Source organism: Girardinichthys multiradiatus, chromosome 12, assembly GCF_021462225.1.
Source record: "Girardinichthys multiradiatus isolate DD_20200921_A chromosome 12, DD_fGirMul_XY1, whole genome shotgun sequence".
Classification (NCBI taxonomy): domain Eukaryota; kingdom Metazoa; phylum Chordata; class Actinopteri; order Cyprinodontiformes; family Goodeidae; genus Girardinichthys; species Girardinichthys multiradiatus.
Window position 1 is genome coordinate 44,898,903 of NC_061805.1, and position 18,013 is coordinate 44,916,915.

Sequence of the window (18,013 nt, forward strand, 5' to 3'; positions counted from 1 at the left end):
CTTTCTCGTCATTTACCCTTTATGTAACCCATCAGCTGGGAGGTCTCATTTCAGTATAAAAGCCAAAGCCACAGGAGAGTAATAGCTTTATTCCAAAGTTTTCAAAGCTGGAAGTCTTATTTAGAGTAAACGAATCTGCAGGCCGCTGCGCAAAGGTGATGCGCGCTTACTGAGAGGCATAAAGTTTGACCAGACAAAGAGAACCAAAGTAGATTCGACTCCAAAGTTCTACTTGCTTTATAAATAAAGACCTTTTGCGAGTGTGAAGTCAGCTGAAGATGGCAGAAGGAGACTTTTACACAATGGGAAACAGGCAGCGGTTTCCTAGAGACCCGTTTGGAGAATCACCGTTCAGGGACCAGTCTCCGTTCCGGGATCAGCTTGCGTCCCGGTTCATGGAGGATGACTTCGGAATGCCGCCCTTCCCCGACGATCTCGGGGTGGACTGGCCCGGCTGGGCTCGGCCCGGTAGGCTGAGCACGCGCCTCGGGACGTCGCCCTTTGGCGGCGGTTTACGCACAGGGTTCCCCGCGCGTCACTCCACGGGAGGCCCCGCGCTGTACACCAGCAGGTACGGCGAGCCGTCCCCACGCAGCTCCCCCACGACCACGGGCGGGGAGCCCTGGAAGGTCTGTGTGAACGTCCACAGCTTCCAGCCAGAGGAGCTACACGTGAAGACCAGAGACGGTTTTGTAGAGGTCTCAGGTGAGATAATGCTGAGCAACATTTCATGGTGGTTTAGGGCAAAGATTTACTGAAAATAGGGCCCTTTGAAAGTCAGAGTGGTATTTTTAAACTCTACAATAATCAGTTTAGAGTAAAAAGGATTTATGCAGTCCCTTTAGCAATCCATATTCTTCTACATGGATATCATCTTTGTAAACAAAACATTTCACACTTTAACTGTTGCATTAGTTTACTGTCTTTTTGGTTAAGTAATTTCTGAATTACTAACATTATCCTCAAAATGTTTAAATCTCACATGTAATTTACTTTAATTGTTTATAATTTTCCCCAAACCTTGTCTCACACCCTGTTTCAACTGATTGTGGTTCTGATCCCCTTTAGGGCCAGGGGTCATAATCCCAGACCAAAATAACTGGGAGTGACCTCCTTCTGCCAGTTATTATTTATGAAGTCACATAACCACATTCCCATTGATCATAAGCAGATTATAGGCAATTAAAATTATTGTTTGTCAAAGCAGGTACAAAAGATCCCCAAATTTGGGCACAAACTGACAATTGGTTAGTACAAAATGGCTCCATTTCATACCTGAAACAGGCAATAAATGAGTGAAATTACAAAGGTAAAAAATGTCGAAGAGACAAAATAACCGAGAAGGTCCCTGCTGCTACTCGCAGGATGGGGAGGGGTCGGATATTGGCCGGGATCAGACGTCCGACTCCACCCTCAAACCGTTTTGGTAGTCCTTCTCCTTTCCTCCAAATGTCCGCTTTTACTCCTTCAGTGAAGTTCATTTTAAGTTAGATGTTAGTTTTAGGTTGGATATTCAGCAGACATTTTGTCCAAACCTCTCCCCATCCCATGAGCTGCAAGTGGGGGTTATTGAAATAACCAGCACCCCTTCTGACCAGCATCTTGAATGATTGTCATTACAATAACTTCAATCTCTCCATATGTTACAGTTTATGCGAAATCTATTCAGTGAACATTTAAACTGTGATCTTGTTGGTATTGGGCAGCTACATACAGAGAACATAACATGTAAGGTATTTCTAGTCAGAGTGACTGTCTGATATAAAATATAGTAGTTTATATGAATGTTATTTTATTCCAATTTATAATGCCTTTCCATCAAGCATTTAATCTGACCAGAAACACTTTACATGTATTGTTTTCAGTTGTTTTCCCACAAGATGATCATTAGTGCTGCACTGCCTCCTAACTGTGTTTCTCTTCTAAAAATAGTAATTAGTTTCTTTGTAAACAACGATCCAGAGCAAATTTGACAACATTTTAAAGGTTTATCAAATAGCATTTACATAAACCAGGATCTTTTTGAGGTTGGAGTTGTAGAAGTGATGAAGTTGAAGAAGATGGTAGAACTCTGCTTTGAACTGTCTCAGACTAGCCGTTAGCTTCAGCTTTTAAGACCATCTAATTTGGTATTATGTTAAAATTGCAGAACATGCATGTAAGATAATAACTACTTTTGACCTCTTAGCAGAACTTCATTTAGAAAATTCTGAAATATCACTTTAACTCTAAAGCTATCATTGCTGCTCTAAGGTCAACCTTTTTGGCATACTTTTAGGAAATTTAACAGAAAAATCGAGTAAAATCCTTTTTTTATTCATGAAACAAAAACATAGATTAGTTATATTTCTAAATACCACAGTGAAGCATTTAGGAGATAAGAGCTAAAGAAGTTTATAAGAAAAGACATAAAATCAAATCTTTAAAGAGCAGCAGTCCCAAAACAAGGGCCAAAACAGATTTGTATGAATCAAATCTTAACATTATGGTTTCTCTCAGAATCTTTAAAACTTTGTGATTGTTCGGAAAGTGAAAAGGCCTGAGTGGTATAACATCTCAGCATTACTGTAAAGTCCTTTTATAAAAGAGGAAGACAGATTTTTGGAATCTGGGACTAGCAAGTGGTTTGGCAGATCATAACGTTCAAACGCCTGTTTCAGATTCTTGGAGAATCACTCCCTCAGCCGCTCATGAGCTCAATATAGATTTTAAGGCAAGGCCTGTGACAACAGTCTCTGTTTACAATAAGACGGGCAGCTTGACGTCACACAGAGAATGTTCTGGAAGGAAACCGGGCCAGTTCTTTAACCCAGCAGTACTGCTGAATGTTCTGTCCCTGACTGCAGGAGTGAGTTGTGGAAACGTCCTCCTCTCTCCTGTCGACGCTTTAAAAGATGAATTCCTGGGATACCCGGGTTTAAAAGGGGGCACAGAGGACAGCTGCCTTCCCCCTGACCACTCAGCTCTGAGTTTTTTTATAAACACATTGTTGGTATGTCAGTTGGGTTATTCAGTCTGGCCCGGCCCGTATTCTGTCCGTCCTGTTCTAAATGTGCGGCAGGGAGGGCAATAAAACTGCTAAGATATGTTTAGTCCATTAAAGGCAAAGATAAGGTAAAGTTTGCTACAACTCAGAAATAATGACAGGTGCTTCCACTCATTTTGACATAGGACAGTGAAGTGGAACATCAGACATAATTGTCTTTTCTAGCAATCAAACACCAAATTAACTCAATAATTTGAATTAAAAAATATGGAACCGAAAGAGCTTTCAAGCTCTCAGTTAGTGTGGAAAAAATGTTCAAGTGTGTTTTACTAATGGTTCTTGGCTCTGCAGCATATCAGACCACAAAACAGTGATTAGTATATGGAGGGTCAAAAGGGACAATATTAAATAAATAAATATATCCTGAAATAAATACATGTCTATGTCCCATGAAATAAATAAATGTACCATTAACTAAATGAATGTACCATTTATGTATTTGCTATATCATTTAAAAAAATAAATATCAATAAGTTATGAAGTGCACAAAAAAAAATCAAATTTTGACCCGCAAACAAGGCCTCAAGCCGCCTATCCGGCTCTGGCTCCATCCTACTATCACTTATGAACATGACACCAAGATACAGGAAGTTCTCAGCTTGAGGCAGAGACTAACCTGCGATTTAGAGGGAGCAAATCGCCTTTATCATAGCTTTAGACTTTCATCCCGGCCACTACATGCTTGGCTGCAGACTGCTTCACTCCATAAAAACAAACCTTTTGAAAATAGTAAAGATTTTCAAGTACTTAGTTTGAAATGCTGATAAGTAGATGCAGGAAACTGACTCTTTAACTGTTTAAAAAGAGGAATTACACCCCATTTTATACAATCTATTTAAAATAGAGAAACACTGTTTACTTGCAAGTTCTGTTTGATCTTGGTTTGTCAATCCCACGAAAGCATTCCCTGTTTTCTTTTCTAAATAGGCTATTTTTCTTTAAAGGTTTTTTGCAACCACAGGAGTTGGTCCATGTTGTTCATCATAACACATGACCATAAGGGCTTCCATATTTGTTTTTTGTTTTTTCAGTCTCAGGATCTGTACTTGGCTTTCGCAAACATAAACTAATGTGTGAAATAAAAATGGACTGGAACAGTATCGATGTTGTTTTCTTGATCAAAAAATACAGACGATGTTACCTTAAATTATGCCAATTCATCTCAGTGATATATTAGCTCAAATAGTACACAGAGTAAGGCGCATCTGGAAAAACAGGGGAGACAGAACCTTGTTGAATTACTGTCTTTGGGAGGATTTTTACCTCTGAAGTCATGCTGAGGTCTTGATAATAATCCTTATGACCTCACTGATGATCTCCTCCGCAAGGACATCAGCCTTAGTCTCTGGCGAAGTGCAACTCTGTCAGCAGGTAGCAACGTCACAGCAGGGATATAGGGTAGCACATAGTTTAACAAGTGCTCAAAGGGGCTGAGCGGAGTGACAGGCCACACTCCTCCCGGCAGCATTGACATTTTAGCTGTCAAGGAGCAGCTGCTGGTCAACTAAACCAGTTTGCCTATAACGAACAGCAAGGGAGAAGGTGGAGCAGGGCTTTCTAGGACTGCATGTTCTTCACAGCATCAGATCCACCCACATCTGCAGGATAGTGATACCTAGAACCTATTAAAGAAAATGGGATGGATGTAATTTGGCTAAAAGAAATGCAAAGGAAGGACTGAGCAATGGAAACAGTGTGTGCCAAGTGAACTTCAGTTACATCAACACCCCTTTCACTAACACCCATGTTTGAAATTTAAATGATCACAGGTGTTTGGTTCCCAGTGTACTATCCATGAGATTGCCTAATCATTGGACAATGTTGCAGTGGTGCCACCAAGAAGGGGAACTTGGGGGCATCATCTCTATTAATGTGTTACCTAATCCCACTGGCTTCTCCTAGCCTCTTATATCTAGAATATTTTTATAAATATAAATTTAAGAGAGGTAAGGACAATCTGCAATGGTTTGCAAAATTCTTTGTTTAGATCTATTTTTGCATCTAATAGTATAGCCCACAATTTTGGTATCCCATTGCAAGATTATTAATAGGCCCTTCATTTTGGCCACCCATTTTTAAAAACAGTCTGACTGTGCCCCATTCAATCCTGAGATTCTAAACATCATTACCCATTAAAGCTGGCTGATCTCTCTTTGTTTTGCCCCAAACAGGAAAACATGAAGAAAAACAGGAGGAGGGAGGCATCGTGACAAAGAATTTCACAAAGAAGATACAGTGAGTATTACCATGAAGGCTTATCTCTCAATGATAAGAGCACTCTGTCTTTTTCTTTGTGTTTGCACATTATAAAGAAAGATGGTTTGTTATATACAGTTACAGGTACAGTTATATTTCAGAGCTAACAAATTACAGTAATTAAGTATTGATTTTCCCCCCTCTTTATCAAATTATGGCTCAATCTAGTGGAGAAATGCTTGATGAGTTTTTATGACCACCAACAGAAATATTCCCAGAGTTTGGAATAAGGAGATGGTATTGATAGATAAGACTGAGTAAATGTTGTGTTTAGTAAAATATGCATGTTGTTAATCCATTGATTAAATATCAGGGGCAATACACCACATTGGGTTTAGTTTTCCTTGATTAGATTTGTTTTCCTTTAAGATTTTGGCAATTCTTGCCAAGAACTGAATGAAACCTGTAGAGTATGTTATGAATGTGTAAAGGAAGGTAGGAAGGAATAAAACTTTGATATGGATCCCTTTTACTTTCTGAACCTGGCATATTATGCATTGACCTTGGCAAGGCCATATCTCTGTGTCCTTCTAGTTTTACATGGGAGAGATGCACCTTTTCGGTGACATCCCATTCATCATATTTATGTAATTGTTCATCATTGTTTCAGTCAGACCCGACCTTGGATTTTAACAGTATTTGCCACCAAAGTAACACTGAAGTCCTTATTGGGTGCCTTCTGAACATACAAGTACCAGGTGGACACTGATGGGATTTAAGAGAAAGAACTCCACAATGAGCATTATTATTTACTATTTTCGGTTTTTTCCGTTGTTTTATTTTTAGCGCAAATAGAAAAGTTTCATAAGGACTGCAGTTCACATCACAGTTGGCTAAATAATCACAGAATAATCCCTCACCTCTGTCATTTAATAGGACATTTAAGGTTCAACCTGCTGTCATACTGTTTTTATCTTGCAGTGTATGTTGTTGCGTTGAAACAACACGTTATCCTGAATCAAATGAAGGATTCATTACCAGGACTGCAAAACATAATGACATACTGATGGGGTAATTCAGTCACTAATTCAGCTGTTTTGGAGCAGGTAAACATCTAGAATAGTGCACGTATGTTGGGATGAAAGGTTTAGAATTTACAGTCTTTACCTGATTGCGGTACGTTACTGATGTCACTATCTGCGTTCTTTTTTTTTGCTTTGTTTTCATATTTAATGATCAACTGACCATCTGGAGGGAAAAATTCATTGTTCTATTAGTTCCCCATAAGTCGTCAGATAATTATTAGATGCAATTAAGCACAAATCTAGTCAGTTAGTTGAAACATTCAGCATTCAGTGGTGAAATTACACCAGTGCAGATAGAGCATAGCCATGGGCACCTGATTATTTTATAAAACCTTGAATGCGAACATCTAACCTAACTGCCTGAAAAGACCATGTTAAGATCAAATGACTTTTATCTCTGGGTGTTCCCTTTTAAATAGTCTACAAAACCTTTAAACCCGTCCCTCAGATCCTCTGAGCTCGATTGAATAAGTATGTTCAGGATGCAGAACTTGTTGTTTCCACTCTGTACTGTTTGCTATAGAAATATTTACTGCAAGTGTGTACTAAGTTATCATGTATAGTTTTGAGGATTGTTGACAAAAAAAACTAATTTGAACTCATTAATCCATTAATTATCAGCTATAGGTTAAGCTAAACTATCCCTTAAAGAGCATTTAAAAACAGAAATATGACACAAAACATAAAGACCAGCAATTTTATTACAAGGTTGCTTTATGGGGAGTGTGGATGAATGTCATATTTTTGATTCCATTTTAGTAGGATCAGGAGGCAAAGGCACATTCCAACCAATTACATAAATAACATTATTCTTAAAGCCAGGCTACCTATGTAAAGTCCTGCTGTGCCGACCTTTTCTGTAACTAGGTTGCAACTCTTTTAAACCAAACTGGCAGAGCACAAAACTTCCTCAACCTGCCTGTCTCTGCATCTCACCCCATTTAATTGGACAGAAGGAAGACCTCAAGCACAGGTGCTAAATTGTTTGTGTGAATCAGCCTTTCACAGGTTCGTCAATCAAGTTCTGCTAATTTCCTGTTAGCTCATTAGAAAGCAGGTGCCCCACAGCCTGACACTTAATATACAATGCAACTTAATTGAAAATCAGGTCTGAGCATGGCCTCTGAGTTAATAAAAACCTTAAGTAAGTGACAGGCCTAATGTTTAACGGGATGGAAGGGTGAAAGTGGGGGGATGGGACGATAACAGGTTATGTATAAATAACTGCTCCCAATACAGAAATCCACCAGCTAAATGCAGTATACAGATAGCCTGATAAGCACTTTTGAGTTACATGTGTCCTATAACAGAGAATGTGTTTTTAACTAACCTACAACATCTTCAATGTATTTTGTGTGACAAACAATATCTCAGTTTTCTTCCACTTGTACTGTTTTGGCTGCACTGTGACAAAATCTGAAAACATTCAAGGTTTATAAATAATTTTTACAAGGCACCATATGTCAGTCAGTAGTCAGTCATTTTCTACCACTTCTTCCGTAGTGGGTCGCGGGGAAACTGGTGCCTATATCCAGCAGTCTATGGGCGTGAGGCGGGGTACACCCTGAACAGGTCTCCAGTCCATTGCAGGGAACACAGACACACACAGGACAAACAACCATGCACACACTCATTCACGCCTAAGGGCAAAGTAGAGAGGCCAATTAACCTAACAGTCATGTCATTGGACTGTGGGAGGAAGCCAGAGAACCCACACATGCACGGGGAGAACATGCAAATTCCATGACACGTACCACACGTCTTATTACAAAAAAGAAGATGAACAGTTCAATTCAGTTTTATTTATATAGCGTCAATTCACAACAGATGTTGTCTCAAGGCACTTCACAACAGTCAGGTACATACATTCCAATTAATCCTAACAATTGAACACTGCAGTCAGATTCAGTTATTTATTCAAATTGGATAAAACGCTTTTCTGTCTAAGGAAACCCAGCAGATTGCATCCAGTCAGTGACTTGCAGCATTCACTCCTCCTGGATGAGCATCTATGTGGACAGTCACTGGCGTTGACTTTGCAGCAATCCCTCATACTGAGGATGCATGTAGCGACAGTGGAGAGGAAAAACTCCCTTTCAACAGGAGGAAACCTCCAGCAGAACCAGGCTCAGTGTGAGCGGCCATCTGCCACGACTGAGTGGGGGTTTGAGAGAAAGAACAGAGCAGAGACACAAAGAGAACAAAGAAGCACTGATCCAGGAGTCCTTTCTATGGGAAGGAGAAGTAAATGTTAATGGATGTAGCTCCTTTAGTCGTTTCACCTAGAAAGAAAGAACAGATAAACTCTGAGCCAGTTTTCAAGGTTAGAATCTGAAAAAGAGCACATATAATTAGTTACAGTAAAGCTCAGTCAATTGCCATGTCTAGGAGAGAGAAAGGGTTAAACACTAAAAGACAGGGCCATGTGGATCATCGGTAGAGGGTGAGCATCAAGTTGTTGCCAGCAAGAGCTCGGACGATGCCCCTCTCCAGAAAGGTGTCACAGGTAGACACAGAGTAAGGCCAGTTGTAGCTTCTAGGAAGAGAAAAGAGAAAACAAAGTTAAAAGCTGAAATAACAGCAAATAATGCAAAATTGGAGAGTAGTGTGAGAATGTAGCGAAGAGGGTGAAAGTGGTCATTATGTCCTCCAACAGCCTAAGCCTATAGCAGCATAACTACACAGATAGTTTCAGTTCAGATTATTTAGTTAAACGGCGCTTATTTACAACAATGTCGTCTCAAGGAACCCCACAAAGGGTCCCTCTGATGGCCATTGTTATACTAAAAACTACAACGATTGGGATACCTCTGTCTGTCAGATTGACCATAACCATTGGAAAAGAGAAGGGGTCATACAGGTAGCAGAAATGGAGGGTATGTTTGCACCTGAACCATAACTGAGCCGGTTTAGGCTAAACCTGACTCCCCCTTACTCCATCCAACAGGGAGGGAGGAAGGCTCCCTCCCTGATAAATTAAGCCACTCTAACTATAAGCTTTATCAAAAAGGAAAGTTTTAAGCCTAGCCTTAAAAGTAGACAGGGTGTCTACCTCACAGACTAAAACTGGGAGCTGGTTCCACAGGAGAGGAGCCTGATGACTAAAGGATCTGCCTCCCATTCTACTTCTAGAGACTCTAGGAACCACCAGTAAACCTGCAGTCTGAGAAGAAAAGTCCTCTGTTAGGAACATATGGACCGATCAGATCTCTGATGTATGATGGAGCTAGATCATTAAGGGCTTTATATGTGAGGAGGAGAATTTTAAATTCTATTCTGGATTTAACAGGGAGCCAATGAAGGGAAGCTAAAATAGGAGAAATATGATCTCTCTTTTTAATTTTCATCAGAACTCTTGCTGCAGCATTTTGAATCAGCTGAAGGCTTTTAACTGCATTTTGTGGACATCCTGATAGTAAAGAATTACAATAGTCCAGCCTTGAAGTAACAAATGCATGGACTAGTTTTTCAGCGTCACTCATGGATAGAATATTTCTAATTTTGGCAATGTTCCGGAGATGAAAGAAGGAAATCCTAGAAACCTGTTTAATATGGGATTTAAATGACATGTCCTGGTCAAAAGTAACACCAAGGTTTTTTACTTTATTACCGGAGGTCAATTTAATGCCATCCAGGTTAAGTGATTGACTTAGCAGTTTCTTTTTTAAAGACTCCGGTCCAAAGACGACAACTTCTGTCTTGTCTGAATTTAGAAGCAAAAAATTTAAAGTCATCCAAGTTTTTATATCTTCAAGACATGCTTGTAATCTATCTAACTGGTTGGGTTCATCAGGATTTATGGATAAGTAAAGCTGAGTATCATCAGCATAACGGTGAAAATGTATTCTATGCTGCCTGATAATTTCACCTATTGGAAGCATATATATAGTAAAGAGAATTGGCCCAAGTACTGAACCCTGTGATACTCCACAATTAACCCTGGAGTTTAAAGATGATTTATCATTTACATGAACAAACTGGAATCTGTCAGACAGATAAGATTTAAACCAGCCTAGCGCTGTTCCCCTGATCCCTACAGCATATTCCAGCCTTTCTAAGAGAATATTATGATCGACTGTATCAAATGCAGCACTGAGATCTAACAGAACCAGTACAGACACAAGTCTGAGGTCATAAGAATATCATTAGTGACTTTCAGCAGAGCTGTTTCAGTGCTACGGTGAGCTCTGAAGCCTGACTGAAACTCTTCAAACAGGTCATTGCTGTGTAAATGCTCACACATTTGATTAGCAACCAATGTTGTCTCACTTGCTGAGGATGAAGTAATCATCTTCGGGAGTATGTCAAAGATTTTCTTTTTAATAGAATCAATTTTATTTAAGAAGAATCCCATAAAGTCATGACTGCTAAGAGCTAAGGGAATGGATGGCTCAACAGAGCTATGACTCTGCATAAGTTTAGCAACTGTACTAAAGAGAAACCTAGGATTATTCTTGTTCTCTTCTATTAATGATGAGAAATAAGCTGTTCTAGCTTGGTGAAGTGTCTTTTTGTACAACAGTAGGCTATTTTTCCAGTTTAAGTAGGAATCCTCTAGGTGTGTAGAGCGCCATTTTCTCTCCAATTTTCTAACATTGTGCTTTAAAGTACGCAGATCTAAATTAAACCAAGGAACCTGCCTCCTATGAATGATTACCTTCTTTTTCAACGGGGCTGCATTGTCTAATGCATCGCGTAATGATGAAGAAACACTATGAACAAAAGAATCAATTTGTGAAGGGGCAGAAACCCTCCACTGTTCTTTTCAGTGATAATGAGGAAATTAAAAGTGGAACAGATTCTTTAAAGGTTGTTACAGCATCGCCTGATAATGATCTACTATAATGAAATTTTCTTTCAGGTGTGGAGTACTCGGTTAAATTAAACTCAAAGGTTATTAAGAAATGGTCAGACAGGATAAGGTTATGAGAAAATATTGTTATGTCTTTACACTCAATGCCATATGTCAGCACAAGGTCCAGAGAATGAAGACAAAGGTGGGTAGGTTTGTTAATGTTTTGAGCAAAGCCAAGTGAGTCTAAGATAGCATTAAACGCTATATTTAGGCTATCACTTTCAGCATCTACATGAATGTTAAAATCCCCCACTATAATAACTTTATCTGTATTTAACACTAAATCAGATAAAAGGTCTGAAAACTGATCTAAAAATTGAGAGTAAGGGCCTGGTGGATGGTACAAACCAACAAACAGAAGTGGTTTTAGTGCTTTGCAATTTGGATGAGGAAAACTAAGGATTAAATATTCAAAAGAGTTGTAGCTATTGATTGTGCTGGGACTAATTAATAAATCGGACTGAAAGATGGTTGCTACTCCTCCAACAGTATACCCACTGAAGGTTTTTTATAGTGATCCATGAGAAAAGATCTGAGATCAGCTGCATAATGGAAGGAAAAGGCACCCAACATGATGATTTGAATTACCGGCCACTTGCGTATGTATCCAGAACAAATAAGAAAGCAGAAGACTAGTATTTGAAAACTATCCACCACAAGCCTGCGTAGAATGCCTTTTAAATTACAAGGTTTGATTGATGGGCCAAAGGTCCAAGCACAGATGTCTGTGTGTGACATCAAGTCCCAAACAAGCCAGAAATAAATTATTTAACCAAAAGGTTAAATAATGAGGACAAAGGTAGCAGGGCATGTAACTTATGCAACAACACCTAACAGTGTCTTCACAGGATGTAAGATAAAACTTGGAGGGAGTATCTGCTAGAGGTTATAGGTTTCTCACAGCATGCACACCTTGTTCGGTTTCTGTAGCTTGTCTCTCAGGGGTTCAGAATCTGTACAAGAAAAAAGCTTGCTTGATGGTTTTCTGGCAGTTGTACAAAATCAATGCCTAAGATAAACTGTACACTTGCCAAACTCAGACACGCTCTCCAAACTGGAGACAGATGAAGTTTGTCCTCGGGGTCGACGTCACGGACCGACAGTGTGATTTGACTTTGCCAGAAGCAGCAGACATGCTTTGCAGAAGCTGTCGTATTCAAGAAATGCGTTGGGGGAGAAGTGTAAGCTCAGTAAAAATATTAACATTTTTTACTGGCTCATACCCACCTTTATTTAATTAACAGCTACAAATCTTAGTTTGTTCACTGAGTGTATGATTGTTACAATGAGTCCATGAATAGTAATATCAGCCTCCAACCTTTTCCAATATTTTTACAATCATGCAGTTGTGTGGTGTAGAGGACAAATACCTGTTTTAAGCACCACATGTAGATTTGTACATAACTGAAAGTGGTCTGAAATCTACACAGCATGTAGCAAAGTGCTTTACATAGTTATTTGGGCGCTTGGCTGTGTACAGTGCCTTGCAGCAGCAGCAGCCTTATAATCCCAAACAAGAATATTTAGAAAAATCAGCCTTTGAGGTGAGGACAGTTATTCAATGGAAAGAGAAAAGTCTAAGTAAATCACCTGTAACACAATTAGTTGCACACCTAACAATTCTTGAAGAAATACATATAAATTAAGCAGTTTTAATGTATCCTTTACTTTTTTAAGTCGATCAGGGATCTAGAAACATTTATTAATGATGAAATCTTTAGTTTTCTGTTTTTCTGGACTGTAAACATGACGAGAAAAAGAGGCCCCTCTGTCTTAGCCATTTTTTAAATGTGAAAGACATGGGAACACACTCTTCATGCAAGTCAGATGGGTGTTGATCTTCAGACGTCCTGAGTCCAAGTAGAAGGCAACTGGAGTTCTGCTTCTTGAAAACGTTTCGCCTCTCATCCAAAAGGATTCATCAGTTCTCCTTTTGGATGAGATTCAAAACACCTGCAGAAAACAAGCGAGGAAGTCCAGTTGCCTTCTACTTAAGCACTTAGGATTATCATGATGACTGAGAATCTACACCAGAATCTTCAGAAGTCAGGAAATGGCTAGAGGAAAATGGCTACTCATACCTCGAAACTTGCCCAGGAGCGCAGTGAGTGTGATTAAAACAAATAAAACAATGAGATTAAGAATGGACAAGGACCCAACTGCATCTTGCCAACTTGACCAGTGAGGATTATGGTAAGTAGTGGTGGGTGATGTAATGACATCAAATAATGAAGATTAGAAGGGGTGGATAATCTACCATGATGATGGGTTTTTCTATTATCTTGCTCTGCAGTTTTGTGTTCCTTCTTTTCCTTAAGATGCATAAACAAGCTTTTATGTGGAGGAGAAGAAATGGTTACTGGTTTCAGTGATTACTATGGTAAAATTGTAAATGTAACATGATATTAACAATAACACCATATTCAGTAACTATTAAAAACTGGGCTTTTTGAGAGTTCATCAACTGCATCGTCTCAGACAATTAGCAAAAGAAGCAAGCAGAAAGCAGAGAAAGTGACACTGGGATGTTTAAACTACCAAAGATCATCAAGTGTTAAATACAGCTATACTTAAGGCTTTATAATTGCACCATTTTGAATGATGAATGATGATTTTGTCCTCAAAGCATCAGGGCGGAAATAACGTTATAAAGCAGATCCACACCAACAGTAACATTAGATCGTACTGCAAGTAAAGGTATTTTCCAAAACTGGCTTATCAAAAGCTCAGTAAGTTGTTTTAAGAAGTGAAAACTTCACAAGGTCAGCACTTTTCAATCCCAAGTCTATTCCAAGGGTCTTACTAAAAGACATGAAAGTAAACAGGAATTTCAGTGTTTTGTAAACTGATAATAACAGAAGATACAATATTTACAACAGTAGTGCAGATGTCTTCATTGGGATTATTAGTTTTCGCATTAAACTAGCTTTGACTGCAAGAAGGTTGTCTGTATTTTGAAGATGTGAAAACTTTAGTGGGGAAATATGACCTGCTGATGTTCATTGATAAGGAATCACTTCCTATCTGTGTTTATGGTGCTATTATAAGAAGTATTGCAGAGCACTATCAATCATTGTTCTCAACTGTTCTCTGTCTACAAGCTCACTGCCATATTAATTGTTCACCATGTTTTTTCTTGTTATAACTGGTTCCTTTGTTAATGTGTCATCTTGTGTCACCTATTGTGAAAGTTTGGACATTGCAATCAGCTCAAACTACAGCTCATTAATATTTAAACCATTACTGGATGTTTGTTAGGTCCTTGTTTGTAAAGTGGTAAGTGTCCTCACCTGTTACACGGAAGACTGTGGTTTGATTCCCCGACGGGAAGTTTCCTTGACCTGACAACGTCTCCCCCTTATGCCTGAAGGCCTTAGCTGTTTGAGGTTTCTTCCTGCTTCAAGCATTCCACCATCATCCTGGTCCCCAAGAAACACACTGTCACGGGGTTAAATGACTATGAAATCCTTTGATCATGAAATCCTTTGATAGGTGTTGAAGCATCTGAAGGACTTTGCAGGCCTGCTGCTGGATCCCCTGCAGTCTGCTTATAGGGAAAACAGGTTGGCAGATGATGCAGTCAACTTGGAGCTACACTTCATCTGTCACCACCTTGACCACCCAGGAACATACGCCAGGATCCTGTTTATAGACTTGAGCTCGGCATTCAACACTATCAACCCATACGTCTTCCACCAGAAGCTCGACCAGCGCACGGTGCCAGCCTCCACCTGTCAGTGGATGACCAGCTTCATGACTGCAGAGAGGATCATCAGGGCTGACCTTCCCTCCAGGACTTGTACAGATCTAGGGCCAGGAAAAGGGCAGCTAACATATCTGCAGACCCTACACATCCTGGACACAAAGTGTTTAGACTTTTACCTTTAGGTTGGCACTACAAAGGGCTATTTGCAAAAAACGAGCCGCTACAGAGAAAGTTAATAAACACTTAATAGTCAGAGTGCCCCGAATGCACATATCCATATATTTGCATTTTGTTGGTCCTCAGGGTGTTTTTGGTCTAAACTTCTTGTTGTATTTAATTGCATGTTGCCTGACAAAAGTTCTGACTTTTTGAGAGTTTTGCTTTGCACCAAAAATAAATAAGCCTATTCAGTTCCAGTTCATAGTGCATTTGCAGTGTTTGACATCAATAGTCATTGTTTGTCTTTAAGCCGCTGGGTCCCCATTTATTCTCCAATGTGACATTTAAGTGCCCTTAGGTTGCATTTTATCTCTTTGGAGCTGCTGTTATTCTCACAAGCGAAAAAAATGACCAACTATAACCCTGCTGATGCAAAGGGTTGCAGTACTTTTCTATATAATTTCTTCTGTAGTTCCCTTTTGTTTCCTCATAAACCGTATTTCGGATGATGAAGTTGATCTTGAGAATAGTTTGTGAAGTGGACCTTCACATCGCAGTGGCATACTGAATGTGGTATCTGAACACAGAAATAGACATGTCACATGTCTCTGTCTGAGTTTCTTCAGCCCACTCTGACTTGTATTTCACAAAGAAGTGGAAAGCCAGTGGAGGGTCCTCTCTAATTAAAAGGAGGGTACATTGGCTGCCTCCTCTGTTGAACGTCTCGATGGCAGCCTGGTGCTTATATTAACTCCCCTAAAACACTTGGCTGCTTACACAGAACACCTGAAACATCCATATTTGGCCATACTGTCTGACATAGAGGATAGTATAAGTCCGTGTGTGCAGCTGCAGAAGCTTTTAGAGTACAATAATACCGTTCTGTAGTTAAAAACTAATGCCTGCATCACAGCTGTAGATGATGAAAGTACACATTCAGTCCTGAAAATGTGCAGGTGTTAAACTTGCATAGACTCTAAGAAGATTATCTTGTTGACTGGATCGGTCTCCATTTGTTTGTTTTCTTGTCATCTACAGTGGTTGAACGAGACTGAGCTTTCATTGGAAACTAGATTTATTGGATAAGAGATTTTTGTTGCATCTAAAATCCTTGAAAGCCAACAAGGACACGGTGAATGTTTTAATAATAATCTTATTCAGACTAAAAGTCATTCAAGTGGAGGCTGTTTTTATGGGTACTGACAAAGTTTCCATAAAGACTCCCAGCATTGGCCACTGTTTGTACAGCTGCTCCACAGAAAGAAATGTCACAGAATTTTGCTTGACCTCCGTGGACTTTGTATTAGTGTTGTGAAGCACTTTGTGATCTGTGTCTTGAGAAGTGCTATATAAATAAAATTTTACTTACTTACTTACTTACTTTCTCTAGGCCACCCCATGCGGCTTCTCTTGTGTCTCCCACATGTTTTGCAGCATTCTGAATATACACACAAGCTTAAAGACTTTCTGTCAAGGAAAGTTTGTCCATTGAATAGCATAAAACACTAAAATGATGCCCTCATATTTACATTTCCTCTCTTCTGTTTCTGCAGGATCCCCTCTGATGTGGACCCCCTGACAGTCTTTGCCTCCTTGTCGCCTGAGGGTGTTCTCATCATCGAGGCTCGGCAGACACCCCCATACTACCTCTTTAGCAGCGAAGACTCCCAGGGAGCTGAAGCTCATGAGACGGAGACCGCCATACCCAAAGAAGCCCCAGCAGTCTAAAGTGACTAACATGAACACATCATCCTGCACAATCAGTTAAGAGTTTGGAAGGAATCTGGTTCACTGAACTATCATCTTATTTAAACTCTAAGCTCTAAAATTAAAAAAAGTCTGAAATATATAAGGGCAGGGAAGTCCTCTTGGATGTCTGTTTTAATATTGCATAAAATAGTTTTTTTATACAAGAAAAAGTCTCTTTCTACCACTAACAGGCATCTTATAGTAATACATTCAGGTTTATTCTTAAGTACAACTAAAACCAGCACTAAAATGTATTTAAAAAACAATTTTTGCATATGGAGAATATATCAAATTGCATCATGTATAAGTCTACTATGATATCTTTTATTTTTAATATTTATGCAAAATTCAAATAATGGGAAAAATAAGGTTAAAAATCACAAGAAGGGAAATTAGACGAAGATTTTTTTTTAATGTGTTTACTTAGATGATTGATATTTCCTATAAATAGTTTCTAATGTATTTTTTGTGTCTGCTTTTCATTTTAAAGAAGTTGTCCTTTATAATAAAATATAAACAAATTGAAAACAAAATGAGTCATGTGATTTAATTATAATGCACTAAACTACACTCGCAAAAATTATAAAAAATGTTTAACAGTAACACTTTTGCAATTCTCCTGTTGCACTTGTAAACAGTACAATGTTTTCACTGCAGTGATTTTATTTTTGTATACATAAGCAATATGGATCACCACCAAAGGCACCCTTCTGTCAGGGGAGACAATTTGAGCACAAGTGCTCAAAATTTAAAGAAAAGAAAAAAAGTGCTGTTGCACACCAGCTGAGTTTGTTTTGCGTATTTGCTTATATCTAGTCAGTGGGGACGAGGTGCTTTCCTGTGTTATAAGTATATGAAAATATTCACACTGATCAAACCTAACCTGGAGTTTAGTCATATCTGAAACCACAAGATGAGCATTTTTGATGCTTTTTGATATCTGTAAGACTAAAACCACTGAGAAATCACAACATACTGTACATTATATATTGTTCTAATTCATTCTGATTTAATATAAACTGATTATATATTTAGTTTTGATTCATTATTCTTATCCAAATACTGTAAAATCTAATAATAAAAAGAAAGTATCATACTAAAAACATATAATGTATTTGCGTATGCAATTTAAGAGTTTATATAGATACTTTATTTTAGATTGTGTCAAATAGCATTTGTTACTTGTTTACACCTCTTTGATGGAATTTTGTTTCACT

The 18,013-nt window shown here is 38.9% G+C and overlaps 1 protein-coding gene across 1 annotated transcript; it reads left to right on the top strand.

Moving 5' to 3' along the window:
- The first annotated feature begins 50 nt into the window (after nucleotides 1–50).
- hspb8 (heat shock protein b8) lies at nucleotides 51–17,324 on the top strand. Its single transcript, XM_047381255.1, has 3 exons — nucleotides 51–705; nucleotides 5,218–5,281; nucleotides 16,601–17,324. Exons 1-3 carry the CDS (start codon nucleotides 279–281, stop codon nucleotides 16,773–16,775), a joined length of 666 nt encoding a protein of 221 aa, XP_047237211.1. The 5' UTR covers nucleotides 51–278; the 3' UTR covers nucleotides 16,776–17,324.
- The last annotated feature ends 689 nt before the right edge of the window (nucleotides 17,325–18,013 follow it).